Source organism: Armigeres subalbatus, chromosome 3 (genome assembly GCF_024139115.2).
Source record: "Armigeres subalbatus isolate Guangzhou_Male chromosome 3, GZ_Asu_2, whole genome shotgun sequence".
In the NCBI taxonomy this organism is placed as follows: domain Eukaryota; kingdom Metazoa; phylum Arthropoda; class Insecta; order Diptera; family Culicidae; genus Armigeres; species Armigeres subalbatus.
Genome location: NC_085141.1, coordinates 165,399,423 through 165,418,670, shown reverse-complemented (window position 1 = coordinate 165,418,670; position 19,248 = coordinate 165,399,423). Strand labels below are relative to the sequence as shown.

At 39.1% G+C, this 19,248-nt stretch overlaps 1 protein-coding gene across 1 annotated transcript; it reads left to right on the top strand.

Moving 5' to 3' along the window:
• Positions 1-141: 141 nt before the first annotated feature.
• LOC134225834 (beta-catenin-like protein 1) lies at positions 142-17,100 on the top strand. The gene is made up of 5 exons (XM_062706208.1): positions 142-194; positions 751-838; positions 901-1,779; positions 16,211-16,717; positions 16,777-17,100. The coding sequence occupies exons 2-5, from the start codon at positions 809-811 to the stop codon at positions 17,053-17,055; spliced, it is 1,695 nt and encodes a 564-aa protein (XP_062562192.1). The 5' UTR covers positions 142-194; positions 751-808; the 3' UTR covers positions 17,056-17,100.
• Positions 17,101-19,248: the final 2,148 nt, after the last annotated feature.

Genomic DNA, 19,248 nt, shown 5'->3' with positions numbered 1-19,248 from the left:
TCGAAGAGAATTCTCTCTTGCGACATTCGCCCATTCGCCCTTTTACCAGATAGAGCTTAAATTAATCGATAATCATATGATCGATGAATCGAAGTAATCGATTAAATTGTGACATCTCTAGTCAGATGTCAGACTGTCAGCAGATTTTGTTTACTTCTGATCGCGGTACTTCTGATTTTATTCAAAAATTATTTCAAGCATAATTTTTCATAACGACGTATGTAACAATTATGAGGATTCAAGAAATCCTTTGCAGAAAGTTGGCAAAACTTTTTCTAAAACTGTTTTAAATCTAAATCTTTTTTCAATACTTTTTTCCGCTGGCATGCATCATTACATGACACGTAATAAGCGTGCTTCTCAGCAAAGCTCAGTTCATTCAAATTCACTGTGAAAAACGATAAAATTATACATACACCGGTATGCTACACGTACGTCGGTGTACATTGGTCGGTTTTCCATAGTGCACGATTGACGCAACTGCAGTTTTGTTTTGTTTTGCTTTTTTTGTTACATAGGTCGCTCTTAATTCCCATATGTTAAAGCGACGTATGTAACAGTGAGACTTCAAAAATAGAAATTTTTACATACGTCGATCCGCAAAAAGATTGAATTAAAGAATTTTAAGATCTGAAATCAGTAAAATCGAAGCGTATTATATAAAGCCGCGTGTGATTGTCACGTTGTATTAAAAACCCCGTTTTGTTTACTTTTGTTACATACGTCGTTATGAAAAATTATGCTTGATTTACTATTTAATTTTACTAAAATCCGCTAAAATCAAAAGAAAAAGTCTACATCAACAAAAATGGATATTGGAGAACTTCTTTCATTCAAAGTGAGGATGGTTAATGTTGAATGGTTCTGTGAAATAAATAATAAATTTTCGTACACTTCTAGCCGGAGCAGACTCCGAAACGCCCTTCAGATTTTGATGAAGACGACGAAGATTCGCCGGAATACAGACCAGTTGCGACTGCAGAACCACCCCCAAAAGTAAGAAGAGAAAATACATCAAACGCACGCGATACACCGCAAGTGTCTCAAAAGGAACCGCAAATTAGTGAACAGGAACGACTTGACATTCTAAAGTATGTCGAATCAGAAGAAGCTGAAGGAGAAGTTTTGGATGAGGCCAGTTTGAAGAAGATTTTGCTGTTATTCGAGAAGAGGGTGCTGAAAAATCAGGAAATGAGAATAAAGTTTCCCGAGAATCCTGAAAAATTTATGGAAAGTGAAATCGAGTTGAATGACGTGCTACAAGAACTTCATTCGGTGGCCACCGTTCCAGACTTGTATCCTCTGCTAGTGGAGTTGAACGGCGTTTCCAGTCTGCTGGAACTTTTATCTCATCAAAATACGGACATAAGCGTTGCGGTGGTAGACTTGATTCAGGAGCTAACGGATTTGGATATTTTGCATGAGAGCTTAGATGGTGCCGAAACCCTTATTGAAGCATTGAGGAATCAACAGGCGGCTGGCCTGCTGGTCCAAAATCTAGAAAGATTAGATGAGACTGTGAAAGAGGAAGCCGATGGTGTTCACAATACTCTTGCTATATTCGAAAACTTGATGGAGATCAAATCCGAAATTGCTAAGGAAATAGCAGAGCAGGGACTGATGCAGTGGATCTTGAAACGGTTGAGGATGAAGATACCGTTCGATGTAAACAAGTTGTATTGCAGCGAAATTTTATCTATACTTCTACAAGACACCAACGAAAACAGGATCCTGTTGGGTAATTTGGACGGAATAGATGTTCTTCTGCAACAATTGGCCGTGAGTATAAAGTAGAGTTTTAAAATTCACATTAGTATACACGGAGAAAAATATTTGGTAAAGCCAACCATATTTCGGTTCAGTTCAACCAAATTTTTAGGTTGAATTTGGCACAAACAAAATATTAGTTCAAATCAACTAAGGAATTGCTTTGCCCAGTTGATTTAAACAAACCTTTGTTTGGTACAACCATATTTTTGGCGAGGGGCCCTCCTTAGCCGTGCGGTAAGACGCGCGGCTACAAAGCAAGACCATGCTGAGGGTGGCTGGGTTCGATTCCCGGTGCCGGTCTAGGCAATTTTCAGATTGGAAATTATCTCGACTTCCCTGGGCATAAAAGTATCATCGTGTTAGCCTCATGATATACGAATGCAGAAATGGTAACTTGGCTTAGAAACCTCGCAGTTAATAACTGTGGAAGTGCTTAATGAACACTAAGCTGCGAGGCGGCTCTGTCCCAGTGAGGGGATGTAATGCCAATAAGAAGAAGAAGAAGAAGAACCATATTTTTGGTAGTCTTATGGCAATTGTGAAGACTACCAAAAATATGGTTGTTTCAAACTAAGACAAGTACCGTGGAAGCACCATATTTGACGCAGGTCCAAACTTGGCGCACTTTCATATCAAATGATTCATAAAACTTATTTTCGCCAAAAATATATCAACGAATCAAACTAAATGGCTTTATTTGCTCTTCTTCTTTGCATATATGGCATAAAAAGCATATTTTTGATGAAGAATCAACGTATTCGAATAACATATATGGAGGCCATACTCACAATGCGTCAAATTTTCGCTTTCTTAGCCACAATGCTAAGGACCAAATTATCATTTTTTCGCTTAAATTGACTTTTGTGAGAATCTTTGACTCCTATCTACAAACAGCTGAGCATAATGAGTAAGCTTTCCTTTTTAAGTTGAACATTGCAACATTTGAACGCATTTTTCAACCCATAATGTTCTGCGTCAAATTAGGCTCACAATGCATTGTGATGTTCCTAATTAATCTTATCAGACGCATAGACAAGGCAGTGCTTATAAGCCTCAATAATACTCTTAGGAAAAGCAATATGTATTCATTTAGTTTTAACTAACTCTCTACTACTTGGAATATTAGTCAACATTGGATTATCCCACTAAGTGGCCAGCCCATGATAGTATGCCTTATGCTGTCTTCGATTTTGATGCGTTTTTTTACGCGTCTCTTACACGGTATTTGGTAATTAGGGTAAAGTGCCCAATAGTGGACCCTCCAGCCATTTTTGCATTATTATTGCACAATGTCAACATTTTGCTATGAAATTCTATCGGGAGAACCTACCTTAAAGTCCTATGATTTGATTACATGCATTAGAAATGCTATGGAAAGTAAAATTAGATGATATTTTACAATTCTTTAAAAAATAAACACGAGAGTGTCCATTATAGGAATATTTTGGGGGGTCCATAATAGGGAAGAAGAACGTTCCGAAACCGGACATGAAAATGAAGTGTCGACTATAGAGAAGCAATTTCCTATTATGGACCCCCAGGGGGTCTACTATAGGGCGAATTCAGTTAGACATCTCAATGCTGGTTTTCAAATTCTCAAAAAAATTACGAAGGAACAGGACTTTATTATTCTTGGTTCTTGTATTTGTTTTTTGATTCTTGTCAAGAATACACACAGAAGAATTTTGCATGATTGAAACAACTATTTCGATTGTTGCACCAAACAACGTGTATATTGTTGTTTCAATCTTCAGCATTGTTGTATCAACTGACTCATTGCTTCCTTCAATCGAACATGATTGTTGTTTTTCAATCCTGCATCGCATGATTGAAACCATAATAATATCGTTCTTCTGACAACCATTTCGTAATATGGAAAAACTGTAGAAACTGATCAACATAAATCATCCTGTCTACAAGAAGTCATCATGGAGCTCCACTCCACTTGCAACTAGTTCGATTCTGCCTCTGACGCATTTTCCTCTTTTGTTGATGTTATTGTAGTCAGCATGAGCATAAGCAAGATGACCATGCATCTCGTAGTTGCTACTCCGTGATCGACCAGAACAATCGCTATGGCACAGGGAACCAATGTATGGAAGCATGGGATTTGCTTTCCAACCTCAATGTGCACAGACCGAGAGCTCTAGTATTTTAGATGGTCGATAACGGCGATGGCCACGTCCTCACGGTCATCGGGGATGGGAAGGATTTGATGATGCAGTCACTCGCCCACTGCAAGCCGAGAACACCTCTGCACTCGCCACGAATTCCTGCGGAATTTTATTGGAATCTGGGGGTTAGGTTTTATGGCAGAGGTTCGTCTTGGTTAACGAGTTGCCATTGTGATAGTAAAGAAAAGATGGTGTACTGCCGCCATAGACACAATTTTCCCATGTTTGCTGGGTTTCCTATGCACATGGGACAATTATGCGTATAACGGCAGTGTATATTCTAATTGAAAGCCGAAACGAGTTTATTTTGCTAATTTCGAATTCTAACAGTTTCCTGTTAGAACTAATCAAGTTGTAGATATAGGGATAGAAGATGGAAACGGTGTGAAAGCCCATTTCCAGTTCTAGCGATTGCTAGAACATAAGAATTATATGAAAAGATGCATAGTAGGAGGAAGAATGGAACGGGCCTGGGATTGAACCAACGACCTCCTGAGTACGAGGGAGAAGCGGTAGCCATATGACCACCGAGCCCGTTTCTTTTGTTGATGTTATTGTAGTGTCGATAAAGTAGTTTCGTAGCATTTTCGAAAGTAAAAACAACCATAAATATTATTGTTTTCTGACGTAATGCTTGACAGTGTCAGCTGAAAATCATAGTTGAAACAAATATATCCGATAGTTCACCGCGTATGGTTAGTTCTGCCCTTTTTGTGGTCGTATCAACCAAAATATTGTTATTCATGAAACAATGCAAAAATATTGTTGATTTGAAGCAGAATCAGGGTGATTCTACCACATTTTTTGCCTTTCTTGTACAACAAAGTTGTACCGAAAGGCTATCATTTCACTCCGAATACGAACTTTTTATATAAGTCTCGGAGACCCATAGTGTTATATACCAATCGACTCAGCTCGACGAGCTGAGCACATGTCTGTCTGTCCGTGTGTATGTATGTGTGTATGTGTGTGTATGTGAGTGCACAAAAGCTAGGAAAAACATTAGACAACTTTTCATATAGTAATCATTATCCGATTTTCTCGCAACAAGTTGCATTCGACAGAGGACAAGTCCTAGTTGATCACTATTGAATTTGGTAACGATCGACCGTTGCGTTTAGAAGTTATTAAGAAAATTGTTCATCGAACTATATTAGCTCCATATAAGGTTGGTGTCTTGGCTAAATGCGAGAAAGGCAGTATCACTACTCGGTGATTAAAGTTGGGTTTTTCTCCATGTACTCTCTTATTTTTTATTTTTTATTTTTTATTCTTCTCTCTTATTTTTCTTTCTTTCTTCCTACTTCCTTCTCCCTTTTTTCTTCTTCCTTCTCGCTTATTCAATTTTTTCTTCAACCCTTTCTAGTTCCTTCTTCCTGCTTCTTTCTTCGTTCTTCGTTCTACCTTCTTTCTTTTTAGTTCTTCCTTCTTTATTCATCCTTCTTTGTTTCTATTTCCTTCTTCTGCCTTCCTTGTTCCTTCTTTCTTCTTCCTACTTTTTTTTCTGGTTCCTTCTTTTTCTTCTTCCTTTTTTTCTTTCCTTTTTTCCTCATTGTTCACTATCCAACCACTCAACATAATTGGTATGATTGGGATTCATTTCTTCCCATCAATTTCAGCCTTTCGATACATTTCAGCCTTTTAATACTTTCAGCCTTTTGAGTTCAGCCTTTTAAGTATTCAGCCTCGTGTACTGTTGTCATGTCAAAGTTGATTTGCATGAGAACGGACCAATCCTTGACATCGTTGATCTTTCAATAGAACGTTGTACACTACATTACCTTTTTGCTCAGTTATAACTCCTTCGGACCAATACTTTTCGTTTCGCATGTGAGTTTCAGCATATACTTGCTCATCTATCGCGAAACTTCGGTGCTTGGCTCCATGCTTCTAGTTAAATGAATCGACTGCTTTGAGCGTGCTTACAGCGGCACACTAGGAGTTAACTTTCTGAAATCAGTATGGCGAATCGCATCTAAGGTTCGATTTCTCAAAATTAAGCACTTTAATCGAAAAAATATTTGGTAGGCATAGTAGCGGACACCATCCCACATAACCGGTACCAAATAGTTTTTCATGAAAAGTTCCTAATTTTGAGAAAACCAGCGTTAGATGTCTTTCGCCATACAAATTTCTGGCGGTTAACTCTTGCTGGCTATTTTGTGCATATACTATAGCGCCTGGATGTGGCTGCGGCGGGTAGAAAATCAGCCACTGCCAATAATTCATTGAACATGTGGTGCCGCTGCAAAGGTAGTTATACCTTCGAACACCCCCCGGTGTTTTGGATCGCCGTAGTTGTATTCGTAGTGTAGCATCGTAATTAGCTGCATACCTATCGAAATGTCGACGGTAAATGAGCCTCAAGAGACAGCAGCGCTCGCAGCCGGAGTTGCCGTAAAACTAACGGAGTTTTGAAAGAACGATCCTGTAATGTGGTTCGCCCAAGCGGAGGCACAATGAATCGACTGCTTTGAGCGTGCTTACAGCGGCACACAAGGAGTTAACTTTCTGAAATCAGTATGGCGAAAGGCATCTAAGGTTCGATTTCTCAAAATTAAGCACTTTAATCGAAAAAATATTTGGTATGCGTAGTAGCGGACACCATCCCTCATAACTGGTACCAAATAGTTTTTCATGAAAAGTTCCTAATTTTGAGAAAACCAGCGTTAGATGTCTTTCGCCATACAAATTTCTGGCGGTTAACTCTTGCTGGCTATTTTGTGCATATACTAGAGCGCCTGGATGTGGCTGCGGCGAGTAGAAAATAAGCCACTGCCAATAATTCATTCGCCTTGGCCAACGTCGTGCGTGATTACACCAAATTTTACCACATAATAGCAAAAGTCTACCAATCCGTTATAGTCACGTAGGAGATTTGGTCACGAATCCAATCGAAGACAAATATGCGGCGGTAAAAGCTCGACTGATTTCTCGCTTCCAGTTGTCGGCGCAAGGGCGCTTGGAACATCTTCTCGGAAATTGCGATTTGGTAGATATGAGGCCAACTGGCAAAAATGCAGGAAGTGGGCGCCGGATTGAATGTCACGGATGATCTAATGTAAATGTTTTTCCTTCGACGAATGCCTTCCAACGTCAAGGCTGTCCTTGCTATCAGTCATGGGATAATTGGACAACTTGCTGAGATGGCAGACAAAATGCTGGAATGTCCGGGCTCATCCCAAGTCGCTGCCATGTCCAACACAATGCCGTCGTCCCCAATCACGGATTTACAAGCACAAATTTCCGCACTGACTACTGAGATTCGTCGACTAAAAACAGATTGAAGCTCTTCCAGAAGCAGGTCTACTTCGTGATCTAGCCGTAGCAGTGAGGAGATATGCTGGTTCCACAGAAAGTTTGGTGGTCGAGCTTTGAAGTGCCGGGAACCCTGCACATTCAGTTAAAAAAAACTAATTTCTCCTTCGCTCGGCACGGCGGAAATGAACGCGTTAAATGAAAGTCGCCGTATTCTTCTCTATGACCATACCTCTAACACCAAATACCTAATCGATACCAATGAATCAAATACAGTGGCTGGTTTCCTACCCGCCGCTGCCAGCACCAGGCGCTAACGTATATGTGAAAATAGCCAGCATGAGTTAACCATCCGAAGTTTGTATGGCGAAAGGCATCTAACGCGGGTTTTCTCAACAGTTGGAACTTTCAACGAAAAACTATTTGGTACCAGTTATGTAGGACGGTGTCCGCTACTACGCCAACCAAATATTTTTTCGATTAAGGTTCTTATTTTCGAGATATTAAACATTAGATGCCTTTCGCCATACTGATTTCCAAAAGTTAACTCCTAGTGTGCCGCTGTAAGCATGCTCAAAGCAGGCGATTCATTCCGATGTTTCGATCATCCCGGCAACCTGCCGAGACAGAAGAAATGGCGCTTCTCCATTCGAACTACATGCGGTCCACGTCTACGATAGGCGTTTTATTACAACAGACTTGGATTCAGTATGGCGAAAGGCATCTAATGTTTAATATCTCGAAAATAAGAACCTTAATCGAAAAAATATTTGGTTGGCGTAGTAGCGGACACCGTCCTACATAACTGGTACCAAATAGTTTTTCGTTGAAAGTTCCAACTGTTGAGAAAACCCGCGTTAGATGCCTTTCGCCATACAAACTTCGGATGGTTAACTCATGCTGGCTATTTTCACATATACGTTAGCGCCTGGTGCTGGCAGCGGCGGGTAGGAAACCAGCCACTGTATTTGATTCATTGGCTGGTTCTTGTAGCGGACGTGGGGATACCGATAGTTGGAGTAGATTTCCCTGCGGCTTTTGGTATTCTGATGGATTTGAAGAATCATCGCTTAATAGATGGTTTAACGAAGCTAATCTCTACCGGTGGATTGTGTTACCGACATGTGTTACCGTTGTGGCATCAGATCACCCATTCCACCAGCTACTCTCTGAATTCAAGGAAGTAACCTTGCCAAGAACAATCGAGACAGCGGTTCAGCATGACGTCCGTATACAGACGAAAAGTTCACCGGTGGCAACCAAATGTCGACGAATGCCACCTGATAAGGTAGAAGCGTCAAAAAAGGAGTTTCAGGTAATGATCGAGCTAGGTATTTGCCGGTCATCTAGTAGTTGTTGGGCTAGTCCTCTGCAGTGCGTATCTAAAAAGAATGGAAAATGGAGATTTGTTGGAGACTATCGACCATTAAATCAAATCACTGTTCCTGATCGCTATCCAGTCTTTCACATCCATGATTAACTTAATGCATTTCAGGGAAAAAAAACATTTTTACGACACTAGATCTCGAGAGAGGCTATCATCAAATCCCGGTAAATGATGAAGATGTTCAAAAAACCGCTGTCACGGGCTCGGGCTCGGGCTCCACCCGCATGCAGTTTGGACTATGCAATGCAAGCCAAACTTTCCAGCGCTTTATGCATACGGTGTTCGGAGATATGGTTTTCGTTATCGTGTTTGTCGATGATATGTGTATTGCTTTGCGAACGCTGGAAGAGCACTACACGCGCGTTCGAGCAGTTTTCGAAAAATTGAAATCCTTTGGCCTTGTAATCAACGTGTAGAAAAGTAAGTTCTGGGGGAGTGAACAACTTCCTATGATTATGTTGGGTTTGCGTGAAGCTTTTCTAGCGGATTTTGGTTGTTCAGCAGTGGAGATCGTCTATGGACAAGCATTGCGTATACCTGGTGAATTCATAGAGAGTACAAGTGAATATGTTAAATATGTTAAAGCTAAAACCTATCAGCAGACATCACCACCCAACACCGAAAGTATTCGTAAGCCATACCTTTCAAAATGCAGTCATGTTTTCGTCCGGATTGATGCTGTGAAAATGCCATTAGTTCAGCCATACGAAGGTCCCTATGAAGTTATCAAGCATCACGACAAATACATGGATAAAAGAATCAACTCCAAAATTCAGCGAATTTCTTTCGACCGGATCAAGCCTGCGTATCTTTGTGATGAAGAGGAAAGTTTAAGGTTTATGAAAGGATTAAAATTACACCATCAGAACACAGAGTCCGATTTATAGTGTAACTTGGGGGGGGGGGGCAATGTGGTGCCGCTTCAAAACTACACGCAAAAAAATATTGCAGTCGAAACTACCATTCCAAGGGTTATTTTAAGAATACGCACCGACGATTTCCAGCAAATAACGAATTTGTTTGGTTTTACTAACTGTGGTCCCTGCGGAATGTTGTTACATGAACTGAATCAGTGGTGAATTTCTCTGAAACCATGGTTAATTTAACTGAAAATGTAGTTTTTACCACGGATTTTTTTTCTGTGTAGTTATACATTCGAACACCCCCGGCGTTTTGGATCGTCATGAGAAAAGAGATGCAAAAATATAGTACTGTACCTTTTATCGCGTGATTTTTGAAAACGTCGTAAGTCCAAATGAGAGACTCTCTTTCATTACGCTCTCTTTTGCTAATATCTAGACTAGTTTGAAATTTGTTGCAATATTTTCACCTCAGCACATTAGACAAAGCTATTTTCTTCAGGTCGGTGCTGGAAAATCCATTGTAAATGTTAGTATGGCTTTGTAATAATCGAAAGAGAAAGTAAACAAAGAGAGCATCTCTTTTGGACTTACGACGTTTTCAAAAATCACGCGAGTTTTCATGTTTTTCAGTTTGAATCGCGTGCAGGAATAAACAAGTACATTTTTATCAAAGCTAGTTCTTTATTTCTCGTCCTGTGAGGAATCCTACAAACATTATGATTTTCATTGACGAATAATGACTCTTGCAGATTCGATCGTTTCATTAGATCAAAAACTCTTAGAACTTTTTTACCGTCCTTAGGACCAGCATAATACAAATGTAGCTGCTCCAGGGTTGAGATGTAATAAGCCACGATGATAGAGTAGTCTTCATTTGAGCTTTTGAAGCTACTGCACGGTTGCTGCATTTGCGTACGTAGTACTTAATTTCGGCATCAATATTTGGCCAATAAACAAAACTTCTTGCCATGGATTTAGTTCTCTGCATTCCGGGGTGTCCTACATGCAATTCTGCATGGACAGTGGAACAACCATTCACCTGGCACCTGGGTCACCTGGAGTCTATTAGCTGTATGGATTGGTATTCCTTTTCGTGATCCGAAAATTCATAACAGAGGCTTATGGTCCGTGTGTAGAGTAATCATATGATGAAACTTAGTACAGGCAAATACAAGACCTAATTCTTCTTTATCACCCTGTGCATAGTTCTTCTCAGCATCAGTTGTGTCCGAAGGGTATGGAAAACTGCTTTAACGGTCCCGTCAGGAAAACGTAAACGATGAAGAAGAATGGCACCCAAACCATCCTATGATCCCTGATCAACATAAATCATCCTGTCTACAAGAAGTCATCATGGAGCTCCACTCCACTTGCAACTAGTTCGATTCTGCCTCTGTCGCATTTTCCTCTTTTGTTGATGTTATTGTAGTGAGCATGAGCAAGAAATCCCTATGGCACAGGGAACCAATGGATGGAAGCATGGGATTTGCTTTCCAACTTCAATGTGCACAGTCCGAGAGCTCTAGTATTTTGGATGGTCGATAACGGCGCTGGCCACGTCCTCACGGTTATTGAGGATGGGAAGGATTTGATGATGCAGTCACTCGCCCACAAGCAAGCCGAGAACACCTCTACACTCGCCACGAGTTCCTGCGGAATTTTGTTGGAATCTGGGGGTTAGGTTTTATGGCAGCCAATGTGATAGTAAAGAAAGGGTGGTGTTATATTCTAATTGAAAGCCGAAACGAGTTTTTTTTTGCTCATTTCGAATTCTAACAGTTTCCTGTTAGAACTAATCAAGTTGTAGATATAGGGATAGAAGATGAAAACGGTGTGAAAGCCCATTTCAAGTTCAAGCGATTGCTAGAACAGAAGAATTATATGAAAAGATGCATAGTAGGAGGAAGAATGGAACGGGTCTATGGGATTGAACCCACGACCTGCTGAGTATGAGGCAGAAGCGGTAGCCATATGACCACCAAGCCCGTTTCTTTTGTTGATGTTATTGTAGTGTCGATAAAGTAGTTTCGTAGCATTTTCGAAAGTAAAAACAAGCATAAATATTGTTGTTTTCTGACGTAATACTTGACAGTAACAGCTGAAAATCATAGTTGAAACAAATATATCCGATATCGCACATGTATCGCGTATGTTTAATTCTGCCCTTTTTGTGGTTGTATCAACCAAAATATTGTTATTCATGAATCAATGCAAAAATATTGTTGATTGAAGCAGAATCAGGTTGATTCTACCACATTTTTTCTCCGTGTACTCTCTTATTTTTTATTTTTTTATTCTTTATTCTTCTCTCTTCTTTTTCTTTCTTTCGTCCTTCTTCCTTCTCCCTTTTTGCCTTTCTCGTACAACAAAGTTGTACCGAAAGGCTATCATTTCACTCTGAAAACGAACTTTTTATAGAAGTATCGGAGACCCATAGTGTTATATACCAATCGACTCAGCTCAACGAACAGGGCACATGTCTGTCTGTCCGTGTGTATGTGTGTGCACAAAAGCTAAGAAAAACATTAGACAACTTTTCATATAGTAATCTTTAACCGATTTTCTCACAACAAGTTCACAATCACTATTGAATTTCATAAAGATCAACCGCTGCGTTTGAAAGTTATGAAGAAAATGGTACATCGAATCATATGAGCCCCACATAAGGTTGGTGTCTTGACTAAATGCGAGAAAGGCAGCATCACTACTCGGTGAATTAAAATGGTTTTTTCTTCAACCCTTTCTAGTTCCTTCTTCCTGCTTCTTTCTTCGTTCTACCTTCTTTCTTTTTAGTTCTTCCTTCTTAATTCATCCTTCTTTGTTTCTATTTCCTTCTAGTACTAGTACTTAATTTCGGCATCAATATTTGGCCAATAAACAAAACTTCTTGCCATGGATTTAGTTCTCTGCATTCCGGAGTGTCCTACATGCAATTCTGCATGGACAGTGGAACAACCATTCGGTCAAGAAACATCAGGCACCTGGAGTCTATTAGCTGTATGGATTGGTATTCCTTTTCGTGATCCGAAAATTCATAACAGAGGCTTATGGTCCGTGTGTAGAGTAAAATTCATACCGAAAATCATATGATGAAACTTTTTCTTTTTTTTTTGTCTTTATTAAGGAGACTTTCAGCCCGAGGCTGGCTCGTCTCCGGTATGATGAAACTTAGTACAGGCAAATACAAGACCTAATTCTTCTTTATCACCCTGTGCATAGTTCTTCTCAGCATCAGTTGTGTCCGAAAAGTATGGAAAACTGCTTTAACGGTCCCGTCAGGAAAACGTAAACGATGAAGAAGAATGGCACCCAAACCATCCTATGATGCATCTGCTGCTACTATCATGTCCAATCTTGGATTGTATTGGGTCTGATTGTAGGATCTGCTTGAACTTGGTAAATGATTTCTGACATGCTTGATTCCAGTTCTGTTTCGTATCTTTCTTGAGTAGTGATCAAGTGGCTGACGTAAATCATACATGGACCTGGAGCCCCTGGACATGGAAGAAGTCCTTGCATGAATTTAGCCCAGAAAAGAACATCAAACATTTGAACTGATTGTCATTGATTTGAGAAAGCTTGAATTCTTCGCATTTTCCATTGACAATTCCAGCATAGGAGAAATAATTTAATACTCGTGCGTAGGATCTTTCTTGAGCTGCAAACACTGGTATCTCAGATTGAAAAGCGAAGTTTGACGACCGAAAATAGATTTCAATGTCTTGTTTGTAAAGAAGTGACGCTTTATGTTTCTTAGGAAGAATGTAGTCCACATACTTTTTTGTGAGCTACGGTACGGCAAACATTAGCCTGTCCATCCAGAGTCTGAGCGTCTTCTTCAAACAGATCTTCGTATTTGGCATACCAGGCTTCGAAATTGAACTGGTTGATTGCGATTGATAACGATTCTATCAGAAATTCACCTTGGTTCCGTTTACGTGGTTCTTCAAGATGCTACTGAATGATTCGCAGATTACCGTCCCCTTGTCCTTCTTGAACAACAGGAATTTCTGCAGCCTAGAAGCTGTTAGTTCTTCGAGAATGCGGCCTTGGTTTTCCAAGATCCTTAAAAGTTGTGCTTCAAATTCTGGACACATATTGCTCCGAGTGGTTTCGATAATCCTTGTCGCCAAAGGTATATGTTCTAAAACAATAATGAAATCAACAGTTTGAGGGGTAGAACAAGAATGAATTTATTTTAATAATGACATAACACGTTAATAAATCATGGCTTGCTTGATAGCGCCAACACAATTATACGTAGATACATTGATAATGATTATTGTCACTCATGATAGAATTAGAGGCGAAAGTATAGAATGATAGAATTGAGAGTTCCGTTAGGATACGGCAGGCATGAAGAATGTATAGAAGTCGATTTGAAAACGAGCGGAGGGCAATATTTGTGATGGCACATATCACACGACCTTCCTTCTGCCAATCTCCCGTTTGAAGGGGGAGGGAAGAATATCAGTGTGGAAGCTGATATATCTCCACTGGCCAGTGGCCAAAAGCGATCCAAGATATCAGTTTATTTCAAACTGGACTTTACCCAAGCAACCAAAAGTTCACATTTTACCTAAGTTTGTTCCTAACCGAACCAATTAGTTCACTTTCGGTTCACATCGAGTTCCAAGCAGCTTAACAGAACTTCAAGATTCACTTTTGCGCTCCAGCCATACAAAACATTCCTTAAAATGCAAGTTGATTAAGCCAAAACATCCCATCTTATCCAAACTTTTGGTTGCTTGGGTAGTTTGCTTTTTACATAAACAAAAAAAAACCAGATTAATCCACTAAGCGGTGATGTTGCCTTTCTCGATTCAATCGTTTGGTTTCGACCTGATAGTTTCGCCTTAGTGTGATACACATCATGAATAATTGCCTACATTGCGGCTCTTGCAAACGCTGTATAGCAAATCAACCAACCAAGCTGATATGGTTCAACACACAATTTTCTTCATAACTGTTGGACGCAATGACCGATCGTGATTACCGTGGAGGCACCATATTTGACGCAGTTAAGAAAATTTTAAAAAGAATCATTATTTAAAAAATAATTCCAATATGGATTCGCCTAATATTCTGCCTAACGAGCTTACTACTATTATAGAATGTGTAGAAATAACAAAACTTCGAAATATAAGTGTATTTCTTAGTTTTTTAATCTGCTTTTATGTAGTACTTGAGGTGCTCAACTTGACGCACTAATTTTACTATGTTCCTTATTTGACGCAAAGTTGTTCCTAATTTGACGCACTTTAAAACTATGTTAAAACTCAATCAATTAAATGCCTTATTTTTTATTATATCAAGACAGTGTAATAGAACTTGGTACGATATAAAATAAAAAGTTAATTAATTATACAAAGAGGCATTTTTTATCAGTTGTTCTGCAAGTTATATGCTCTGTGGCATGTAAGTGTTTTGTTAGTTTCATGAACCCTGCACATCATTCAAAATGCTTCTTATTTAGGTGTAATAATCATGTCAAAATATATATTTACGGGAAAATTAGCTTTTACATTTTATTACATAACCAGCCTACCATGGTCTGTTGTATTTGTAATAAAACATAACTTTCTTTGATAATCTGCAATTTTGAATCTATAAACTGAGAAGTTCGTATAGCTTCTGTCTAAACTGAGAAGGATACAGAAAACGCAATTTGTATATGAACGCTTTTAGAACCACATTGAAGCTACCAATCTGCAAGTGTTACGTGACCGGCAGATATATCTAAAAAAATATGAACTGCCCATCTATATACATTTTTTTCAATGAACTATTAACATAAACTGAAGCTTGTATGAGAAAGGCAGCCATATTTTTGTTTGATTTCATATTCAGGGTTGCAGGACTAGTAGCGACAATAAAGCGACAGAGTAACAAATTGAAAATGTGTTCATTGTTTTGGTTTGTTAGAATTTCGTACAAAGAAAGTAAATTGAATTATATGATACTAATTTATATTAAAATATTGTTTTCTCGCAAGAATTCTAAAACTAGCATATAAAAACAGCATAATTACCAAATACCTGTAAGAAACGCATCAAAATCGAAGGCAGCATAAGGCATACTATCATGGGCTGGACACTTAGTGGAATGATCCAATGTTGACTAATATTTAAAGTAGTTGAGAGTTAGTTAAAACTTAATGAATACATATTGCTTTTCCTAAGACTATTATTGAGGTTTATTAGCACTGCCTTGTCTATTCGTATGATAAGATTAATTAGGAACATCACAATGCATTGTGAGCCTAATTTGACGCAGAACATTTTGGGTTGAAAAATGCGTTCGAATGTTGCAAATGTTCAAGGTAAAAGGTAAAAGGTAAAGCTTACTCAAAATGCTCAGCTGTTTGTAGGTAGGGGTAAAAGATTCTCACAAAACTTATTTTGAGTGAAAAAATGATCATTCGATCCTTAGCATTGTGGCTAAGAAAGAAAAAAATTGACGCATTATGAGTATGACTTATATTTTATTCGGGTACGTTGATTCTTCATCAATAATATGCTTTTTATGCCATATATGCAAAGAAGAAGAGCAAATAAAGCCATCTAGCTTAATTCGTTGATATATTTTTGGCGAAAATAGGTTTTCTGCATCATTTGATTTGAGAGTGCGCCAAGTTTGGACCTGCGTCAAATATGGTGCTTCCACGGTATATTCCATAGTGATCAACTAATAAAGAATAACAAACTAGTATTCCTTAAATTGCCAAGCATAAGAGTGATTGTCTTTGTCTTTTGTAGGCCTACAAACGCCACGATCCATCGTCAACAGAAGAACAAGAGTTCATGGAAAACCTTTTCAATAGTCTATGTTCCGCTCTAATGGCAACCGAGAATCGAGACAAGTTCCTGAAAGGCGAAGGGCTCCAATTGATGAACTTGATGCTTCGGGAGAAAAAGCTTTCCCGGAATGGATCACTGAAGGTGCTCGACCACGCCATGTCCGGACCAGATGGTCGCGATAACTGTAACAAGTTTGTAGATATCCTTGGTTTGCGGACTATTTTTCCCCTGTTTATGAAAACGCCGAAGCGCAACAAGAAGCGTCTCTTGAGTACGGATGAGCACGAAGAACATGTCGTGTCAATTGTGGCTTCGATGCTGCGCAATTGTAAAGGTGGCCAAAGGCAGAGATTGTTGACCAAATTCACCGAAAATGATTTCGAAAAGATTGAACGGTTGATGGAGCTGCATTTCAAGTACCTGGAGAAAGTGGAAATTGTAGATCGTGAAGTTGATCAACAAATCGTAAGTTTGTCATTGCATTGCTTTTTTCTGTATATTACCATACTATTATTCTGCTCTAGAACGCTGGAGAAATTGATGAAGACGAAGATGCCATTTACGTGAAGCGACTTTCGGGAGGGCTCTTCACTCTACAGTTAATTGATTACATCATACTAGAAGTAAGCTCAACTGACGTGGTGAAGCAGCGAATTCTACAAATTTTGAATTTGAGAAGTGCGTCTATGAAAACCATTCGGCATGTCATGCGAGAGTATGCTGGTAACCTCGGCGATGCCGGTGATTCTGACTGGCGAGACCAAGAGCAAGCATATATTATCCAGTTAGTTGATCGTTTCTAAACTATATTACAAAAATGAAATAAAGTATTACATTTCAATAAGCTATTCCTTTTTTAATCTTTCATTTGTTTGGGACGCTCATTAGCCCCTATGACTATCTTGATTCTTATACATTACCACCAATACCAAATGGAATTCCTTCCGTATTTCTGAAAACGTACATCGATGGCAATATCACAATATCACACTCCATATTTTCCAGCTTTCGATTTTGTCAGGAATTTTTCCGTCTATAAAAAAGAAACGCAATGGAACCACATAAATAAACGGTTAAGAATGTTAGAAGTGTATAAAATAGTCTGGAAAGCCACATATTGGCATACATCATTGAATATATGCGTTACATCCCAAAGCCTTGCAGACATTGTCCTGCACAGTAGGAAAATGCGCGTAGTGAACTGCTTATGCAAATTTCCATACGAATCGTATGCAACTAGCGTGGAGCTGATTGTCAGAGTGCGACGTGGTAAAATATATTTGGCAGCATGGTCATTAAATCCCTTCTATTCAACATATTCTCGGCCATACATAAAGATGCTAGGAAACTAAGGAATTGTTCCTGGAACGCCCCCTTCAGTCTTAAATTATTTCATTTTCTGCTAGGAATACCTCCGAGAATTTTTCCAAAAAAATCGTCGGGAAACTCATCAGTAATATACCCATTGGCGTAAATAAGGGGGGGCAGAGGGGGCTTAGCCCTCCCTAGAAAAAAATTAGCCCCGCCTAGGATTTGACAAAGTAGTTAGTAGTGATATCAGTTTCCAACATGTAGCATAACGAATTATTGAAAAAGTTTGAAGACAAATGAATTATCTCGCATATTCACCCTGTCATAATGAAATGAGTGGCAGACAAATGAGTTTTATCTCATTTCTGAGACAGATTCCTGTGTGGCACTAAAATTGCACTTGGTGTTAATTATGTAAAGGCAATTGGCGAATAAAGGTTACATGAAGAAGAAGAAGTCGAAAGATGATATTTGAAAAAAATGCACGGGAAGCGGACGGATATTTTTGAAAAATCCTCAAAAAATCTAGGAGCATTATATTTAAAAACGGTTGCAGTACAGAGTTGAACTTTTCTTATATGATATAAAAACACATCATTTCGATTTTGAATTTTATTTTGTGATATTGCACTTTATACATAGGTAATATAAGAAGAGTCCAACCCCGTACCGCTAATCGTTTTTAATTATATTTCTCCTAGAATTTTTGAGAGTTTTAAAATAATTTCTGTATGCTCTCCCGTGCATTTTTTTTAAATATCATCCTTCGACTTTTCTTCTTCATGCAAACTTTTTTCGCCAATATAAAATTGATTTGAAAGCATCAAAGTTAAATTGATATGAACAACAACGAAGAGCTACCAAAATATAAATCAAATCAATCGTGTTAGCAGTCAAAGATATGTGGTCAACCATCACGGACTAGAGTAAAATATTTTCAGCAGACCTCCGCTTGCCTAATCTCCACAATTCCCATATGCATCCGAGAAGTATTCTCATCAGAATCCGAGAGGAATTCCCAGAAGAATTCCTTTCAGAATTATCGAATTATTCCATCCGGAATACAGAAGAACTCACGCTGGATTCCTTTCGGTATCGTTGAGGGATACCCTTGGGAATCTGTGGGGGATACCCTTCAAAATTCCTAAAGGATTCTCTTCAGAATCTCTAGTTAATTGCCTCGGTATTCAGAGTCGTTCGAATGTTTGTTTCGGAATCGTTTGGAGATTTCCTTTGGAATTCCTTGACGATTTGTTTCAGAATACGTCGTCGATTTTCTACAGAATCCCTAGAATATTTAATTCGAAGTCTCTCGACATTTTGCCTCTGAATCCCTTAATGACTTGCTTCGGAAACCCTTGCCGATCGGAATCCCTCTGACGATTTGCTTTGAAATCCCTCGAGGAATAGCTTCGCAATCATTCGACGATTCGCTTCAGAATACATCGACGGTTTGCTTCGGAATTCTTCGAAGATTTAGTTTGGGCTCCCTCGACGATTTACTTCGGAATCCCTCGATGAATTGCTTCGGAAGCATTCGATGATTTGCTTCGAAATCCCTCGACGATTTGCTTCAACGTCCCTTCGCAATCGCTGGAGGATTCTTTACGGAATCCCTAGAGGATTAATTTACTGTCCCTCGACGATTTGCTTCTGGATCCGTCGATAGATTGTTTAGAAATCCT

Coding starts and splice junctions, on each gene's coding strand:
- LOC134225834 (XM_062706208.1), top strand. CDS start 809: ATGGATATTGGAGAACTTCTTTCATTCAAA. Junction 839..900: donor GAGAACTTCTTTCATTCAAA/GTGAGGATGGTT, acceptor GTACACTTCTAG/CCGGAGCAGACTCCGAAACG. Junction 1,780..16,210: donor TTCTTCTGCAACAATTGGCC/GTGAGTATAAAG, acceptor TGTCTTTTGTAG/GCCTACAAACGCCACGATCC.